The sequence below is a fragment of the Hypomesus nipponensis genome, chromosome 3 (assembly GCF_054491055.1).
Source record: "Hypomesus nipponensis isolate SF chromosome 3, ASM5449105v1, whole genome shotgun sequence".
NCBI classification, from domain to species: Eukaryota; Metazoa; Chordata; class Actinopteri; order Osmeriformes; family Osmeridae; genus Hypomesus; species Hypomesus nipponensis.
This window is the reverse complement of record NC_140363.1, coordinates 5095147-5110746: the sequence shown is the minus strand read 5'-3', so window position 1 is coordinate 5110746 and position 15600 is coordinate 5095147. Positions and strand designations below refer to the sequence as shown.

General features: G+C 51.2%; 2 protein-coding genes across 2 annotated transcripts; both read right to left on the bottom strand.

Moving 5' to 3' along the window:
* Positions 1-1399: 1399 nt before the first annotated feature.
* plekhd1 (pleckstrin homology domain containing, family D (with coiled-coil domains) member 1) lies at positions 1400-8325 on the bottom strand. Its single transcript, XM_084683154.1, has 13 exons — positions 8174-8325; positions 7285-7378; positions 7030-7119; positions 6790-6866; positions 6557-6648; positions 6120-6172; positions 5916-6010; positions 5486-5579; positions 5050-5267; positions 3802-3934; positions 3311-3455; positions 3012-3155; positions 1400-2598 (listed from the first exon to the last, which is right to left on the bottom strand). Exons 1-13 carry the CDS (start codon positions 8323-8325, stop codon positions 2447-2449), a joined length of 1539 nt encoding a protein of 512 aa, XP_084539280.1. The 3' UTR covers positions 1400-2446.
* Positions 8326-12013: 3688 nt separating this feature from the next.
* slc39a9 (solute carrier family 39 member 9) lies at positions 12014-15494 on the bottom strand. The gene is made up of 7 exons (XM_084684699.1): positions 14708-15494; positions 14022-14130; positions 13537-13740; positions 13326-13394; positions 12831-12916; positions 12474-12608; positions 12014-12296 (listed from the first exon to the last, which is right to left on the bottom strand). The coding sequence occupies exons 1-7, from the start codon at positions 14801-14803 to the stop codon at positions 12063-12065; spliced, it is 933 nt and encodes a 310-aa protein (XP_084540825.1). The 5' UTR covers positions 14804-15494; the 3' UTR covers positions 12014-12062.
* Positions 15495-15600: the final 106 nt, after the last annotated feature.

The following is a 15600-nucleotide window of genomic DNA, read 5'->3' as shown; positions in this document are numbered from 1 at the left end:
CCACCCCCCCCAGACACCAGACACCAGACGGCTCGTCCATGTCAAGGTGAACAGGTATGACCCTGGACTCCTGGTTTCTCTCTAGGCATCGCCATGCCTCTAACTCTCCACACAAAAACACACTCCCACGCTGTCCTCCTGCCCGGTTGGCTCCCTAGACAGTAATCCCACAATCTCTCTGATTAAAAGAGAGATAGAGGGAGAGAGAGAGAGAGATAGAGATAGAGGGAAAAAGAGTGAAAGAGAGAGAGAGAGAGAGAGAGAGGAAGGGAGAGTGAGTTGCCCCACACAGAGGCTTTGCCCTCATATGTAACAGTTGCCATGGCAACAGCAACAGGGATGAAGCTGAGTGAAGCCGAATCTGAGACAGCTGGAATGCGTGGGAACTGGAAAGACCTGTCCATGGGGGGGCGGGGGGGGGGGGGGGGGGCAGGAAGAAGAGCAGGAGGGAAAAGAGGAGAGAAGAGGACGGGGGAGGAGAGCACTAGCAAAATCTTACAGAAAAGTAATTGGAAGAGAAAAGCAGAGTCATCGTGTTATATTGATAAGTGTGTGGGGTAACAGAATCACTTCTGCTGCTTGCTGTGCGTTCCAGGGCCTGTGTCTGTCTCTCTCTGGGACCCAGAGGACTGAGAAAGGCCTTTTAATGGGAAAACAAAACCTGCCAACCTTTTAACCTGAATACTAAGATGCTAAGCCAACGTGGCAGCATTAGGCTGCACTGGCTTTTTACTCTGAGGTGGTCACTGTGTTCTTCAGAGAGGCCGAGGGACAGGAGACCAGGCCTTTAGGAGAGGACATTGCTCACACCAGGAACCAGTTGCTAGCAAGGCCATGGTTACGCGCTTATCGAGTCACACACACAGAGCGCTTGCTTATGGCGTTTTTATTAACGATAACAAGTAGACATTTACAGTGAGAGATCACAAAGCAACGTCAAGGTACATGTGTTGAGTCTTCTGTTTGTATGTGTGCCACAGGACCCTGGAGGAGGAGAGCATTGTGGTGTCATCATCTCCCCTGACCTTCAGACCACTGGACTGTCCCCTCAGAACACCTCACCCTGCCTACGGCCCCGCACTGTCCTCCTGGAGGACCCAGACTCAACGCCCACCCAGCCTCACCGCCCACCCAGCCTCACCGACCACCCAGCCTCACCGACCACCCAGCCTCACCTCCCAGCCTCACCAACCACCCAGCCTCACCGACCACCCAGCCTCACCGCCCACCCAGCCTCACCGACCACCCAGCCTCACCTCCCAGCCTCACCAACCACCCAGCCTCACCGACCACCCAGCCTCACCGACCACCCAGCCTCACCGACCTCCCAGCATCACCAACCACCCAGCATCACCAACCACCCAGCATCACCAACCACCCAGCATCACCAACCACCCAGCCTCACCAACCACCCAGCATCACCAACCACCCAGCATCACCAACCACCCAGCCTCACCAACCACCCAGCCTCACCGACCACCCAGCATCACCGACCACCCAGCATCACCGACCACCCAGCATCACCGACCACCCAGCCTCACCAACCACCCAGCCTCACCAACCACCCAGCCTCACCAACCACCCAGCCTCACCAACCACCCAGCATCACCAACCACCCAGCCTCACCAACCACCCAGCGTAAACAGTAACAACAACAAGGCTTGTAGTTTAGTCAGCACAAGGATCATTTGTTCCTCAGATCATTCCCTTGAAACATGTCGGTTCATTTGTCCTCAGAGTTGTTTTCCCTCGTGTACATTGTAGTAAGATGCCTGCTTTTGCTTTCTGTTGTGGTGTTCCATTGTTGTGGACAGAATGTGAAGGTTTGGAGCCGTGGAGTGGTTTTACATCTGTTTCATATCAAAGACATATCAGATTTTTTTTTTTACTGCAAACTCGTTATTTTCATCAACTTGGACGGATGGATGAAACCCTGTAAAACCACACAATCTGTGTAAATACAATCAAATACAAGGAAAATAAATGAAAACATGTTTTCGATGTTGCCTAGTTTCTTCTCTTCTCGATTGCGTGCATCAAACCTTCTCTACAGGGTCATTCATAGTTATACTGGAGGGCTATGGAAGGAACATGATTATAATGTGGTAAACGATGATTAATAGTTGAATCCACATACTTATATACTGCATTTGGGGTCTGCTTATAGAATATAACTTTTACCAGCATTGCTTCCCAGCATCATGACAGGAGATGGGCCATTTGCTTACTTGTTTAGGCTATATACCAATATCAACCGAATGTTCATTATAGATCTGAATAAAAAAGTTTGGAACAAGTCTTTCACTCTCATCTCAGATGACTTCGGTCAGCTACTCTACGATCACAGTGTGGGGAGGACAGCTGAGGATGACTCAACTCAATGAGGAGCTCCATCCAGGACAACATGGCCGTTCAGGAGGCCCTCCCTGCCTCCCTCCCTCCGCTGTCAGTCCTCGGCCTGGGCATCCTGCCGAGCGATGATCTTGATCGCCTTGTCCCTGAAGCTGCTGTCGGCCGTCATTCGCCGGGCGGTCTCCCTCAGGTCCTCCATGCTCGCACCGTCGCCCGTGGCAACCACAAAGGACTGGGAGTGTTTCACTGCAACCAATGGGAGGAGCAGTGTCAGATGAGAACCACCAATAGGAGGACCGGACTGATATATTGGGTGTGCCATACAGACGTGGGTCAATGACTGCTTGTAAATACTGTCAAATACTTGGGCTGGGTGTGTTTGGTTTGACTCGCCTATTGCACTGAAACCAATGAAATAGATAGATTAGATAGATACATAGATAGAGAGATAGATAGATAGATAGATAGATAGAACAATGGATGGATGGAGAGAGAGAGAGAGAGAGAGAGAGAGAGAGAGAGAGAGGAAGAGGGAGAGAGAGAGAAGAGAGACTAGTCCTCTCATGTTGTGTGTGAGTGTGTGTGTGTGTGCGTGTGTGTGTGTGTGTGTGTGTGGAGCGTTGTGTGTGTGTGTGTGTGGAGGGTGTGCGTCCTCTTACACCAGTGCTTCCTGGAGGCCCTCCTCTGTATCCGGCAGCTCTTGATGCGGCGGGCCGCCGCCTTGTGAAGGTACACGGCGTTCTTCATGATGGAAGGAAGCTTCGCCTCAATCTCCGCCGCGCAGATGCACTCCTCAAAGAACTCTGGATAAACACACGCAGACACACACACAAAAACACACATCCACACACAAACACACACAGACACAGGCACAAACACACCGACACAGGACGTGACGGTGTAACCGTGAGTACTGTAACTGTAACAGTCCTTGTCACTGCGGTGTAACCAGGCTCACTTCTCAGGTGGTTGACGTCGCCCTTCATCCTCTCGTCCCTCTCCGTGCTGCGCTCCAGAGAGTTCAGGCCTCTCTCCAGGTCCTGCAGGGCCTCCTCCGCCAGCTTCAGCCTGCGCTCCAGCTCCATGCGGGACTGCATCTCTGCCTGCGGCAGGGGGGGAGAGGACAGGCTCCGTCAGCATACAGAGCCCAGTGCGGCGTGAACAGAGGAGAGAGGAGCCGGGGAAGGGGCGGGCCGGGTGGGAGGAGCCGGGGAAGGGGCGGGCCGGGTGGGGAGGAGCCGGGGGGGGAGGGGGTGAAACAGAGCCAGGTGATGTAGATAACAGGATGTACAGAATGGCAGAAGCAGCCAGGATTTGAGAGACTCTTATAATGACTGTAACTGTAACTCTATATACAGCATCCGTTCCAGGGCTCTCTCTCTTTCTGTATGCCCACTCTGGGGCTCTGGGGCTGTGTAACTCTATCTGACTCTGTGTATGCCGGGTTACCTTGAGCTCTGCCTCTGTCTGCTGCTTGTCCACGGTGAGCTGAGTGAGGGACTGCTGCAGAGCCCGGGCCTGGCTGGAGTAGAAATCTGTCTCCTCCTGAAGAACCTTGGCCCGCTGCTCTTTCTCCTTCAGCCTGCAGGGGGCCACAGAGAGCAGGGGGGGCGAGAGAGCCAAGAGAGAGAGCGAGAGAGAGAGAGAGAGAGAGAGAGAGAGAGAGAGAGAGAGAGAGAGAGAGAGAGAGAGAGAGAGAGAGACACACACAAGGGCAGCACAGGACTCTGTGAGTAATCTGTGATGTCACACGCAATCACACACTCACAGGCCCCTGCAAAGTCATTCCAGTGGTAGTTAGAGGACAGTGGCTGGACGTTCAGGAGAGGATGAGCTCATAGCTATCCGCTTTTACCGTCTCATTTGTTTCGGAAGGTGGATATCGCTCAGTCGGACTGAGGCCTCCTAATCTAAAGCACGGCGCCGTAGAAACTCTCTAACAGATCGTCCAAAGGGAGACTCGGCCGACCTTGTTAATGGATTACACAACTCAGTGCACAACACAAAGAGAGCTTCCATACAGGCGATCTCTAATGCTCTGCCCCCCTACACTTACTATCCCCCCTGGTCGATAGAGATGCATCTGTTGTTAAGAATCAATGCACATTTCCACTGGCTCCCTCTCCTAGCTCCATTAGCCTGCCGGAGCCCCCAGGCCGGGGGGGTGAGCACTAACATGTGCCTGGCCAGGTGCTGCCAGCCCCCACTCTGACATCTCTCCCCCTGTGGTCCACATCTGCTACTGGGGACCAAGGTGACGAGGATGAAGTTACACTCCCCTGTCCTGGGCGTTTGCGCTGTGTGTGAAATACCTGTAATAGCTGCTGTATGTGTATAGACCGTTCCTTGACCCCGACACCACCAAAATACTGTTTGAACTATGCACTTCTGATCCCCTGCTGTACGTTCTAAACGCACTGCTTGGACGTCGCTTTGGATTTACGTTTAGCAGACGCTCTTATCTAGAGCGAAATACAGTAAGTACAGTGACATTCCCCCGAGGCAAGTGGGGTGAAGTGCCTTGCCCAAGGACACAACGTCATTTTGCACGGCGGGGAATCGATCCGGTAACCTTCTGATTACTAGCCCAACTCCCTCACCGCTCAGCCTTCTGACTCGTATGAAAGCATCTGCTGAATGAACACAATGTAGAAAAGCATGCCCCTCTGTCCAGAGCCCCCTCCTCGGCCAGCTCACTTCTCCTGGGCCAGATCCTTCTCCCTCTGCAGCTCCCTCATCTGCTCCTCAATGTGATGCAGCTCCAGGACCAGGTCCCCCGACTCTCCCGGGCCCCCTGAGGGCTCTCCTCCGGCGGGCAGCTGCTCCGCCCGAGGCCCCTCTGCCCCCGGGGGAACAGGAGGGGCCTCCGCCACCCCCAGCAGCTCCAGGGTGCGCTTCTTCTCATGGGACAGCTCCTGGAGGAGTCAGCCAGGGGACGGGGGGACGGGGGGGACGAACGTGATAGGATGTCGGCGGAAGGGCAGGGACAGGGGATGGGAGGGGCCAATTGAGGGAGGGGGGGGGCACAGTTGAGGTGTTGTTTTGTGAATAGTTACCCCTGTGGGTGTGGTGACGTGTGCATGAACAGCATGACGGGTTGTAGGTTTTAAAAAGGAGCGGCTGTTGACAGTACCTCGATGGACTTCTGCAGCAGGGTCGTCAAACTGTTCAGCTCCTCCTTCTCTGACTCCACCCCCTTCAGAGACTGAGCTGTGCCGTCCAGGTCCCTGTCCAGACACAAGCAGACCCTCCTTACCATCTCCAGTCCTCTCAGCCCTAACCCTAACATCTCCAGTCCTCTCAGCCCTAACCCTGACATCTCCAGTCCTCTCAGCCCTAACCCTAACATCTCCAGTCCTCTCAGCCCTAACCCTAACATCTCCAGTCCTCTCAGCCCTAACCCTAACATCTCCAGTCCTCTCAGCCCTAACCCTAACATCTCCAATCCTCTCAGCCCTAACCCTAACATCTCCAATCCCACACCTCTGCTCTGCGGTGAGTCAGGTGTTGTCATGTGTGATGTCGACTTCAATGAAGGAGAAATCAAATGCTTTGTCTCTCACAGTTTGATCTGCTCCTGCTCTGTCTTCAGTTCCAACACCACCTCCTCAAACTTCTGCTTCTCCTCCTCCAGGACTTGGTTCAGCCTCTCCAGCTCCTGACCGTACAAACACACACATGAAAACACACACACACACGTGCGCACACAGACACACACAGAAGCACACACGCGAGCAGACGCTGAAGGAAAGGAGAGCAGGGCTGACCTCTTTCTGCTCGCGTTGTAGAGTCAGCTCCTCCGTCTCCTCCATCAGCTTATCTGAGGACAGAAAACACCTCACTCTGATTGGTCCGGGACAGGAAACACCTCACTCTGATTGGTCCGGGGACAGGAAACACCTCACTCTATTGTTGCTATTTTAATTCTTACTTTTATCACTTGTATTATTGTTTTTATTGTTTTTATTGATTTTATGTAAAGCACCTTGAGCTACAATTTGTGTATGAAATGTGCTTTATAAATAAAGTCTTACTTACTTACTCTGATTGTTCGATCCATCATCCATCTGTTTGTGTCTCGAGGGCTCTTTTCCCAAAACTCTCAGAGGACCTAGGTCCCTCTGCCCTTCTTACCCCTCCACCCTCTCTCCCTCCCCCCTCCTCCCCTTGCCCTCCTCGCCCTCCTCCCCCAGACCCTACTCACCCAGGTACTCTTGCTTCTCCTTGGCCAGCTGCAGCCCCTGGGCCTCCAGACTCTCTATCATGGCCTCTCCCAGCTGGGCGTTCTTCCAGGTGCTGGTCCAGCAGAGGGGAACCAAGACCCGTGTCAATACCCTTCCCTCAGTACCACCGTCCATTAAACCTCCATCCATCCACCCCCAGCCAGCCCTCCATCACTCTACCCGCCCCCCCCAGAGCACAGTAACTGGGACTCACACTCTCCCTGACTGCTGCAGGAGCTCCACCCACTGGCTCTGCTCTGACTGAGAATCAGCTGCCAGGACGATGTTTCCCTGCGGGAGAGTTTACAAGCTCACCCAACGATGTACTTCACACATGGTTAATACAGACATCACACATGACAAGTGCGTCATACACACAACATGCACAACCAATGCGGCGAAGGAGCTGCAGGGCCTCCCAGGTGTTAGAGAGAAGTCGGTGCTGTGATCTCACCGAGAAGTCTTCATGATTGATGACCATGGAGAAGGGCATTCCCAGGTCCTCCCTCACCTCCACCACACACCCGCCCAGAGGAATCACCCCCTGTTACATGCACAGACACAAGCACACACGCGCACACACACACAGAAACAGGACTTGACAACATATTCTGATCTTTCATGTATTGTTTCACAACCTTGGTCCCAAACTGGACAGCAGAAGACGACTTTCTCTTGTCGTCCACCTCCTCACCAGGCAGCCACTGACCTTCGGATGGATGTTGAAGTAGCGGTTGGTCTCAAAGCTTCTTCTCTCCCCCTCTGCATAGTAGAGAAGGAAGCTCTCTTTGATGATAAAGAACCTGAAAAATAGGACAGACGGCTGAGTGACATAACAAATGATCAAAATAATGCCTTATTTGGATTGAGGGGATTGTTTTAGTCTGTTGAAATTGTGTTTGAATGCATTCTGGATCCCAGGACCTGATCGGCCAAATGTACGAGTCATGTTTGGACGCAGAGCTTCAGATAACCAGATGGACATGTTTGCTAAGGTATCAAAGGGCCTGGGTTCACATGACAGGAGCTTGGGAGAGTTGTGTCGACTCTGAAATCGACTGGAATAAGTGGACCACTCTCACGCATTAACCTCTGCTGTCACAACCTCACGTTTACAGCGGTTCATAAAACCAATTCAGAAAATGTTCTGCATTTCAACATCATTACAAGAAAAATGCCCGTCCAAAATTCCATAGTTTGTAGGTTCACTTGCTAGACAAACAGATGTGGAATGCAAACTGTGAAGATGTAGAAGATATTGCATGCAGTTACCACACATGAAAATAATGTTCTTAGACACAATGTTTGTTTGAATGTACAAACAGTGCCATATTTTGTAGAACATGACATCACAAATAACCTCATGTATTTAGCAGACACTTTTATCCAAAGCAACACAAAGGGACATTTGAACCTGTGACCTCTTGTCGAACGCTTGAGTCACTTCTGACAGCGAGGGACACTTACTCACGCAAGTAAGTAATAGCACGGACAAAATCAAACCAGATTGCCGAACGAACGAAACGTTAAACGTACCTTGATATACACATTAACATGTGTGTACATCCAGTCGGTGCATGTGCAGAGACGGGTCTCACCTGCGGGACCACTTGGCGGAGGGCCGTCCGAAGGGCCTCTTCCAGAGCACGCCGTGCAGCTGCACCTTGGTGCTGATGTCCAGCACGTCCCCGTCGGCCTGCTCCATGGACGACCAGGGCGACAACAGCGAGGGTCTGGACGACGAGAACATCGAGCCTGCTTCCACGAGGGAAGTGTGTGGGGGGGGCGGGGGGGTGGGGTGGGGGGCGGGTCGGCGATGTCGACCGGCAAACAAAATGTCAATGACTTAAAAATAGCCCCTCGCCCAGGCACGTACCCAACAACGCGCACACCTCCGCCCCAGTCGCTGAGTCTCTCCCAAACAATCGAAATCCCAATAACGCCGCTGGCTGGACCGATGCTGCTGCTAATAGCATCAGCTGGAGGAAAACACTCAGAGAGCAGAGAGATGGACAGACTGAGCACCGGGGCACGGCAGCACACAGAGTCTGTGTGTGTGTGTAGGAGAGAGAGAGAGAGAGAGTGTGTGTGTGGGGGGGGGGGGGGAGTGCGTGACGGAGAGAGCACGATCGTGTGAGAATGTGTGTGTGAAAAAAGAGAAAGAGTAGGGTGTTTTCAGAGAGAGTTGTAGTGAGGAAATGTGTGTATGTGTGAAGGAGACTGAACGTGTGTGGGTGAGAGAGGAGAGAGAGAGGCTTTGGGAATGAGTTGCTAAATCCAAGGCTAGATCATACTTTGATGCCAGTAAAAGCTGTTATTCAGATTACTGCACTTCTCGCTCCAAGGACCAGTTATCCTTTGGCAGGTGTGGATGTGTGTCATCTGTCTATAAACTGAATTAGAGGACGGCTGAGTCAGACCACCAGGCGCACCACTCTCCCATAAATATCCAGTCAAGGAAATACCGAGAGTAGTTTATGTGTGAGATACCGGTAGTGATTCCTGCAATCGTGAGAGTAGTTTGTATGTGAGATATAGATTTCTGCATCCTCCCATTAGTCCAGCAGAACATGTGCAGCTTGATGAAGTGTGAGCCAGATTTTCTGTGTTAATGGACTGGGGATTAAAATATATAGGCTCATCCAATAGCCTGCCAGAACAGCTGATTGGATTAGAGACTGATAACACATCGATGTGTAGATTATCTATTGTGTGTCCCGTGTTGTGTAATGTTGTTGGCATTTGGCGGTGCTGTTCTGTGTCTGTGGTTTTGACCCCTGCTGCAAACTAATTTCCTTTTTAAGATTAAATAAAGTTAAAGTTGTATCCCAGCACTGTTCTCCATCATTGACTCCAACCACTATGTACTGGACTGGACAACTATCAGCAAAATTGGTTTCTGCCTATATCTTAATGTCATGAAATCAGTGACTTCTCATGTACAAAAGCACACAAACCTTTGTTTATAACCTGAGTTCAAGGTCTTCCACACAGGGTCATACAAGCACCACAACAACTTTTTCAGATTGCACCAGTTAAAAGAAAAAACTTTATTCAAATAATCATAAAACATTGTTTTTACAACTGCGCAACTTTTCACAATCAAAAGATGGAAATAAGGCATACTCCTTCTGGAATGAATACAGCCATTAAAAATGACCCCCCCCCCCCACACACACCAACCAATCATGGAAGTTCTACAGTACCACATGACCCTCGGAGGGTGTTGGAGACTTCCCTTTAGGACAAAAACTGTTGTTCACAAGATCTCCAAGTAAGAAAATAAATGCCTGCCTCCACTCCAAGCCTCCACTCCAACCCTCCTCAGCCTGGCCTCAGCCTGGCCTCAGCCTGGCCTCACATGGGAGGACTTGTCCAGGAGCAGCTTCATTTTCTGGGAATATGCTTAAATAATCGAACTGATGTTGATGATGACCAGAGCATGCTCAGCAAAATACTCTGAAAAACCAGAATATTTCTGTCCTCAATGGTTATGGATGGTCTCAGGGAGCAGGCGCACACTGTTTCCAGGATGACATTACATTTGAAACATATCTCTAATCAATAGAAAACGTAAGTACATTTTAGATTAAAAACAAGGCCTCCTGTACCCTTCTAGACACCCCCCCCCCTCCCACACAGATCTACAAGGGCAACCTAGCATTCTAACCCAGCACATCATAAATGTGAGCAAGCACAGGTGTTCTCGCACAAAGACCACAACCAATTGTGGAGATGTTATTCTGTACAGCATACATACATACAAGTCCCGGGCTCTCTGAGCTGGCACCTAGATAGTCCCACCCACAACGAACCACCTCCTCAGTCTCGTCCAGCTGACGTCACTCTGCGGGAACTCTCCTTGCACCTTCTGAACGTGCCCTTCCAGCGGCCAGGAGAGCTGGTGAGCGGCCAGCCCAGATGAGCTGGGTCTTCCTGGGGCCTGTGGTGGGTCCTGTGTTGATATGTGGACACGGAGCTTCCCTTGTCACCTCGGAGCTCCAGTCGGGCTCTGTTCCCCCGTCCGGAGACGAGCTTCCCTCCTGAGAGAGGGGCCTCACACGCCCCTGGGTGGTGACGAGTGACCAACGCGGAGATTATTGCAAAAATCAACCAATGAATGTTTAAAATGGCTCTGAACGGGCATGCCCCCCTCCCCCCCCCCCCTTCACAGGTCCAGAAACACTGTCTGTGGACACTCAAGATCACTGGTCCCTTAATGTTGTGTCCATTCGTGTACAGCCCCTTCTGGGCAAGTCACTGTGAAACATTTTGAAAGAAAATCCGACATCAACAACACGCGTCCAGTCATCTGCGTCCTCCACCCTCCACCACTTTTGCAGTAAATGGAGGAAAAGACAACTTGAAATATAAACATAAACAAGACGTAACGGAAGCTATTAGTTAGGAAGATCCCATACTGGTTTAAACCTCCAGTCCAGTGATGTATTGATGCTAGTTGTTAATCGGGGCTTCCACTGTGTTGATCCAGGAGTCTGGGTAACCTCGGGTGCACGTCGGACGAGCAGTGTGGAGTACTGAAGGACCATATGGAACTACAGAGCAGACATACATGATCTATAGGCCAAGACTGTCTGTAATCAGGCCATAACCCTGCTAAATGCAGAACGTGAAGCATAAATATACAGAGGTTGTTCAGCCTTGCGATAGCTGTTATGACTGCGGTCAGATAGGAGCTGTTATGACTGCAGTGTGATAGGAGCTGTTATGACTGCAGTCAGATAGGAGCTGTTATGACTGCAGTGAGATAGGAGCTGTTATGACTGCAGTCAGATAGGAGCTGTTATGACTGCAGTGTGATAGGAGCTGTTATGACTGCAGTGTGTCTGTTCAGCTACAATGGCACTTGCTCGTTCATCCTGTATGTTGGCAGGAGCGAGAGGCTCTGATCAATGATAAAATAATTTACTTCTAGAGGTCGTAAACCCATTCATGGTGGTACCTCTCTTTAAGGACAAAAAATAATCTTAAAAATAAAAAATCACATTAGTGTGAATTGAGAAGGCTTGGGATAACATCATATTTACAGACGCAGAATGACCTCCACCAAGAAACTCCTTCGACACACACAACACACTTCTCTGCCTAAAACTCAAAACAACCTTTCGCTGAAAGTAAACCACAAGCAGGTATCAGACAGTCTCTTGTCGACAGTATCAACACAAAGCACTTTGTCCTGGGTTCGTCGCTCCTCTCCTCTGTGATGTCATCCACGCGCCGAGTCCTCCGGAGCGGCCATGTGTAGGTCTCCCAGCAACCGAAAGCCCCGAGGCTTGCGTTCCGTCAACAGATAACAGGTAACAAGACATGGATCTGGGATGTGAGGTCTCTGTCTGGGCAGGCCCCTAATCCCCCTTCCTGCTCACTCCGACCCCCCCCCCCTCCTCCCGTAGGCCCCCCTCTCTCCTCCTGGGCCCCCCTCTCTCCTCCTGGGCCCCCCTCTCCCCTCCTCCCAGAGCTGCTGGTCTAGTGCTGGTGGCCCACAGACAGCACCAGGGGGATGAGGCAGCCCAGCACCAGCGCCCCCACCTCCACCTTGCTCAGCCCCTTCCCTCCGTTCCCCCCGTTGGGGGCGTGGCTGTGTCCGGTGCCGCCCACCTCGGGCAGGACGTGCACGGTGGCCACGTAGAGGAAGGTGCCGGCCGAGAACAGCATGGCCACGCCGGTGGCGTTCACGTCGGACAGCGCCTCCTTGCTGCTCTGCAGGGGGGGACACCCGGGACAAACAGGGGGGTTAAAGCCACGTGTCTGGTCATCGAAATCCTGTTAGAGCCACGCACACACATAACCGCTTCAGGGGGTGGGTGCATAGGTTCTTCAGGGGTGGGTGGTAGAGGCGGAGGCTTGGGGGGTCAGGTGGAGTCAGGGGGAACTCACCTGGCTCAGGCCCAGGAAGGTGAGCATGGCGAGGACCGGGGCGGCCAGGGCGAAGACCAGGAGATGTTTCCGGATGCGGTTCCTCTCCAGCCCGGCGTGCATCAGGAAGGACACCAGTCCGAACGCTGCCGGCGCCTGACAGAGAGGAAGGACAAATGCAGTCTGACAGACGGACAGGAGATATTCACCATCGAACGTGCTGTTACACGAGCTGGGTGACTCGGATATGATATTGTGTTTATCCATCGCGTTGTACGGGGAGATTTGAACCTGTGACCTCTTGACCTGCAGTTAAACGCTCTCTACCTCTGAGCTACACCCAGCAGAGGTCAGACATGAGGACTGGACTCCCAGTACCTTGTGAAGCATTATGGCCACGAAGACGATGAGCTGAACGCTGGTCTGGGAGGTGGAAGCCGCCGCTCCGAGGGCCACGCCGTCAGCTGGGGGGGGGGGGGGGACAGCATTAACACCACGCTAACATTCTAGCTTCCTACTGGAGGACACAGCATTAACACCACGCTAACATTCTAGCTTCCTACTGGAGGACACAGCATTAACACCACGCTAACACGCTCACTTCCTACTGGCAGAGACTGCAGAAACGGAGCATTAATAACACGCCAACTTCATTCAAGAATGAAGAAGCAGACACAGCAGCAATAATATTTGATAGTTTTATCCCAAGTAATGTACAGGGGATATGAACCTGCAACCTCTTGATCGCCAGTCAAAAGCTGTACTCCTGTGCTATACCCATCTTTATGCTCTAACACTGAGCTATACTCATCCCAAGAAGCAGCGAGCCATATCCTTACATCTCTGCAGGAAGCTCCTGAGCATGCCACCCACCTGCTGCATGGACCACAAGCCCCAGTGTGGTGGTGATTTTAGAGTTGGCATTTCTTCCAGACTCAGGATCTGGAGAAGACACCAACAACACTGAGGGGTCAGGTGTCTGATTGACATTTGTTTGTATCCAAAGTGAATAGCACTGCGCTTAGGGAAAGTACGGCAGGAAAAAGGACCAAACCAGTAGAGGCTGGCCAGTCTCAAAACGGACCTTCGCTGCTGTGGACGTGGGAGCTGCCGATCTGGTCCACCAGGAGCATGAAGACAAAGCCCAGCACCAGAGACACCCCGATGCAGGCATGGAGGTGCTCGTGGCTGTGGACGTGCTCCCCACCGGCCCCCACCGGCGTGTCCGCCTCCCCCTTTGCCTCCGACACCTCCACCCCCACGGGGTGGTTGTGAGCTTGGTGCACACCTGGGGAACCACATGGGCATTTTCTTCAATTAGCAGACACTTTTATCCAAAGTGGTCATGATGAATAAAGTGCTAAATGACAAATGACTGCTAAATGACTAAACGTAAATAAAGGGAGTACGGAGGAGACGACCTAGACGAGTCTATCGTATCCTTAGTCTTACTCAGCGCTGTTGCTACCTCCTTGGGTACGCGCGTGTGTAAACAGGTACGACCAGAACACATTTGAGAGTGAAAGGGGCTCGTGCAGTGACACAACCAATGACCGGGTGGAGGCTGACCTTCCAGGACTTCCTCGTAGAGTGCGTGGACGCCCTCTGGGATGATGACAGCCAGGGCCGTGCCACACAGCAGTCCTGCTCCCAGCACCGTCACCAGCTTCAGCTTCTCCTGCACCGCAAGGAGAGGACAGGGTTAGCTCTGCTCACTGTAGCGGGGGTCCTCTTCAGGAGTCAGGTGGAAGGAAGCGTGCTGGAGCTGTCAGGGTATTCTGAGTGAAGTGGATCAGGACTGTCCTTGGGGAACTGGGTGAGTGCAAGGTTTTCTGGAGTTCTGGTCCAACATGAGTATAAGGTGGAGGAGCAGACACGTTTTGGATTTGCGTTGTGGTAAACGGGGTTGTGTTTAGATGTCCGGAATATACCATGAACCTATCACGTGTGCACACACACACTGGATTTCTGTGAGACTGAGGTCAAAGTTGACCGATGGGCAAAATGAACTTTGACCTCATATTAGAGATGACAGTATTTGCATAGTTTCGTTTCAATTGTTAACAGTCGTATATCCGACTGTTAACAATTCTTTGTGAATACTATGACTGTATTGGTGTTGGCAAGCAAGTTGTGCTACTGTTGACATCACATTGGTTTCGAGGTATTAAACTAGCTAACCTACTTGATTATCTAATTGCTTGCATTTTCAACTGGTCCAAAACATTCACAACAGTGTTTGCTACTTCACTTACCTCAGAAAAGTTGACAGCCAAGGGGATAGTTCCAGCGACATAACATCCCACCAACATGGAGAGGGATAGCAGGCTGATTGAGCTGAAATCGTCCATGATTGCACCACGACTGACTGCTAGATAAAGCACCTACCTAGCTAGCTAGCTATTAGCTAATGTTAGTTTGCCCTGTTCCACTGGAATGAGTTATGTGTGCTAACGTGTAGCACAAAAACTAGCTAGCTAGACTGTGTCAATACACAACGCCAACGGAATATGTACTCTGACTAGCACAAGTACTAGCTAGCAAACAACAATAGCTGACTGATAATACGAAGCTATACCTGTGACCATGTTTTCTGCAGCCAGCAGTGCTTCCAATATAACAGTTTCTAGTTAAACAAATACTGAGTGATTTAGCTGTACGTCTAGTTAGCAATTGTATGAATTCACACGCCTCTACTTTCAATGTGCAACGAGCTACGACTGTATTTATGAGCTAAATACAGTACATATAAAGCCAATATCTAGCGTACGTCGCTAGCTATGCTAGTTTGTTAGCTAAATACACTGCTAGCAAGACGCTACTTAAGTTGTTCCTCTACTTTACACATTAACGTTGACATTTACATAAGAAGTAGTTCGTACAGTGCCGTGTCGCAAATACCTATCCTACCACACATCAACATGCTAAAGCTTCCACTTAGTTGTTTTCTTCGTGTAAGGTTTGTACACTGCCATCAAGCCATAATTTCTTTTGACGTGGGAACAAAAAAGTGCTTCCGGTTAGCCAAGTATACACACATTGAGTACACTTGGTTTGTAACCCACGGTAGTACGGGTTAGGAGCGCTGGTACATTTGGACCAATAGAATCGTTTAGAAGTAAAACAGCTGTCTTCCCGGAGTACACAA

What these genes read in the sequence shown, in the direction of transcription:
- plekhd1 (XM_084683154.1), bottom strand. Translation starts at nt 8,325, where the DNA reads ATGTTCTCGTCGTCCAGACCCTCGCTGTTGTCGCCCTGGTCGTCCATG. An exon ending in ACTTCAACATCCATCCGAAG is followed by an intron (nt 7,120 to 7,284) that starts GTCAGTGGCTGC and finishes TGCATGTAACAG; the next exon opens with GGGGTGATTCCTCTGGGCGG. An exon ending in CTGCAGCAGTCAGGGAGAGT is followed by an intron (nt 6,649 to 6,789) that starts GTGAGTCCCAGT and finishes CTGCTGGACCAG; the next exon opens with CACCTGGAAGAACGCCCAGC.
- slc39a9 (XM_084684699.1), bottom strand. Translation starts at nt 14,803, where the DNA reads ATGGACGATTTCAGCTCAATCAGCCTGCTATCCCTCTCCATGTTGGTG. An exon ending in TGGCTGTCAACTTTTCTGAG is followed by an intron (nt 14,131 to 14,707) that starts GTAAGTGAAGTA and finishes CTTGCGGTGCAG; the next exon opens with GAGAAGCTGAAGCTGGTGAC. An exon ending in CCTTCCTGGGCCTGAGCCAG is followed by an intron (nt 12,297 to 12,473) that starts GTGAGTTCCCCC and finishes CCCCCCCTGCAG; the next exon opens with AGCAGCAAGGAGGCGCTGTC.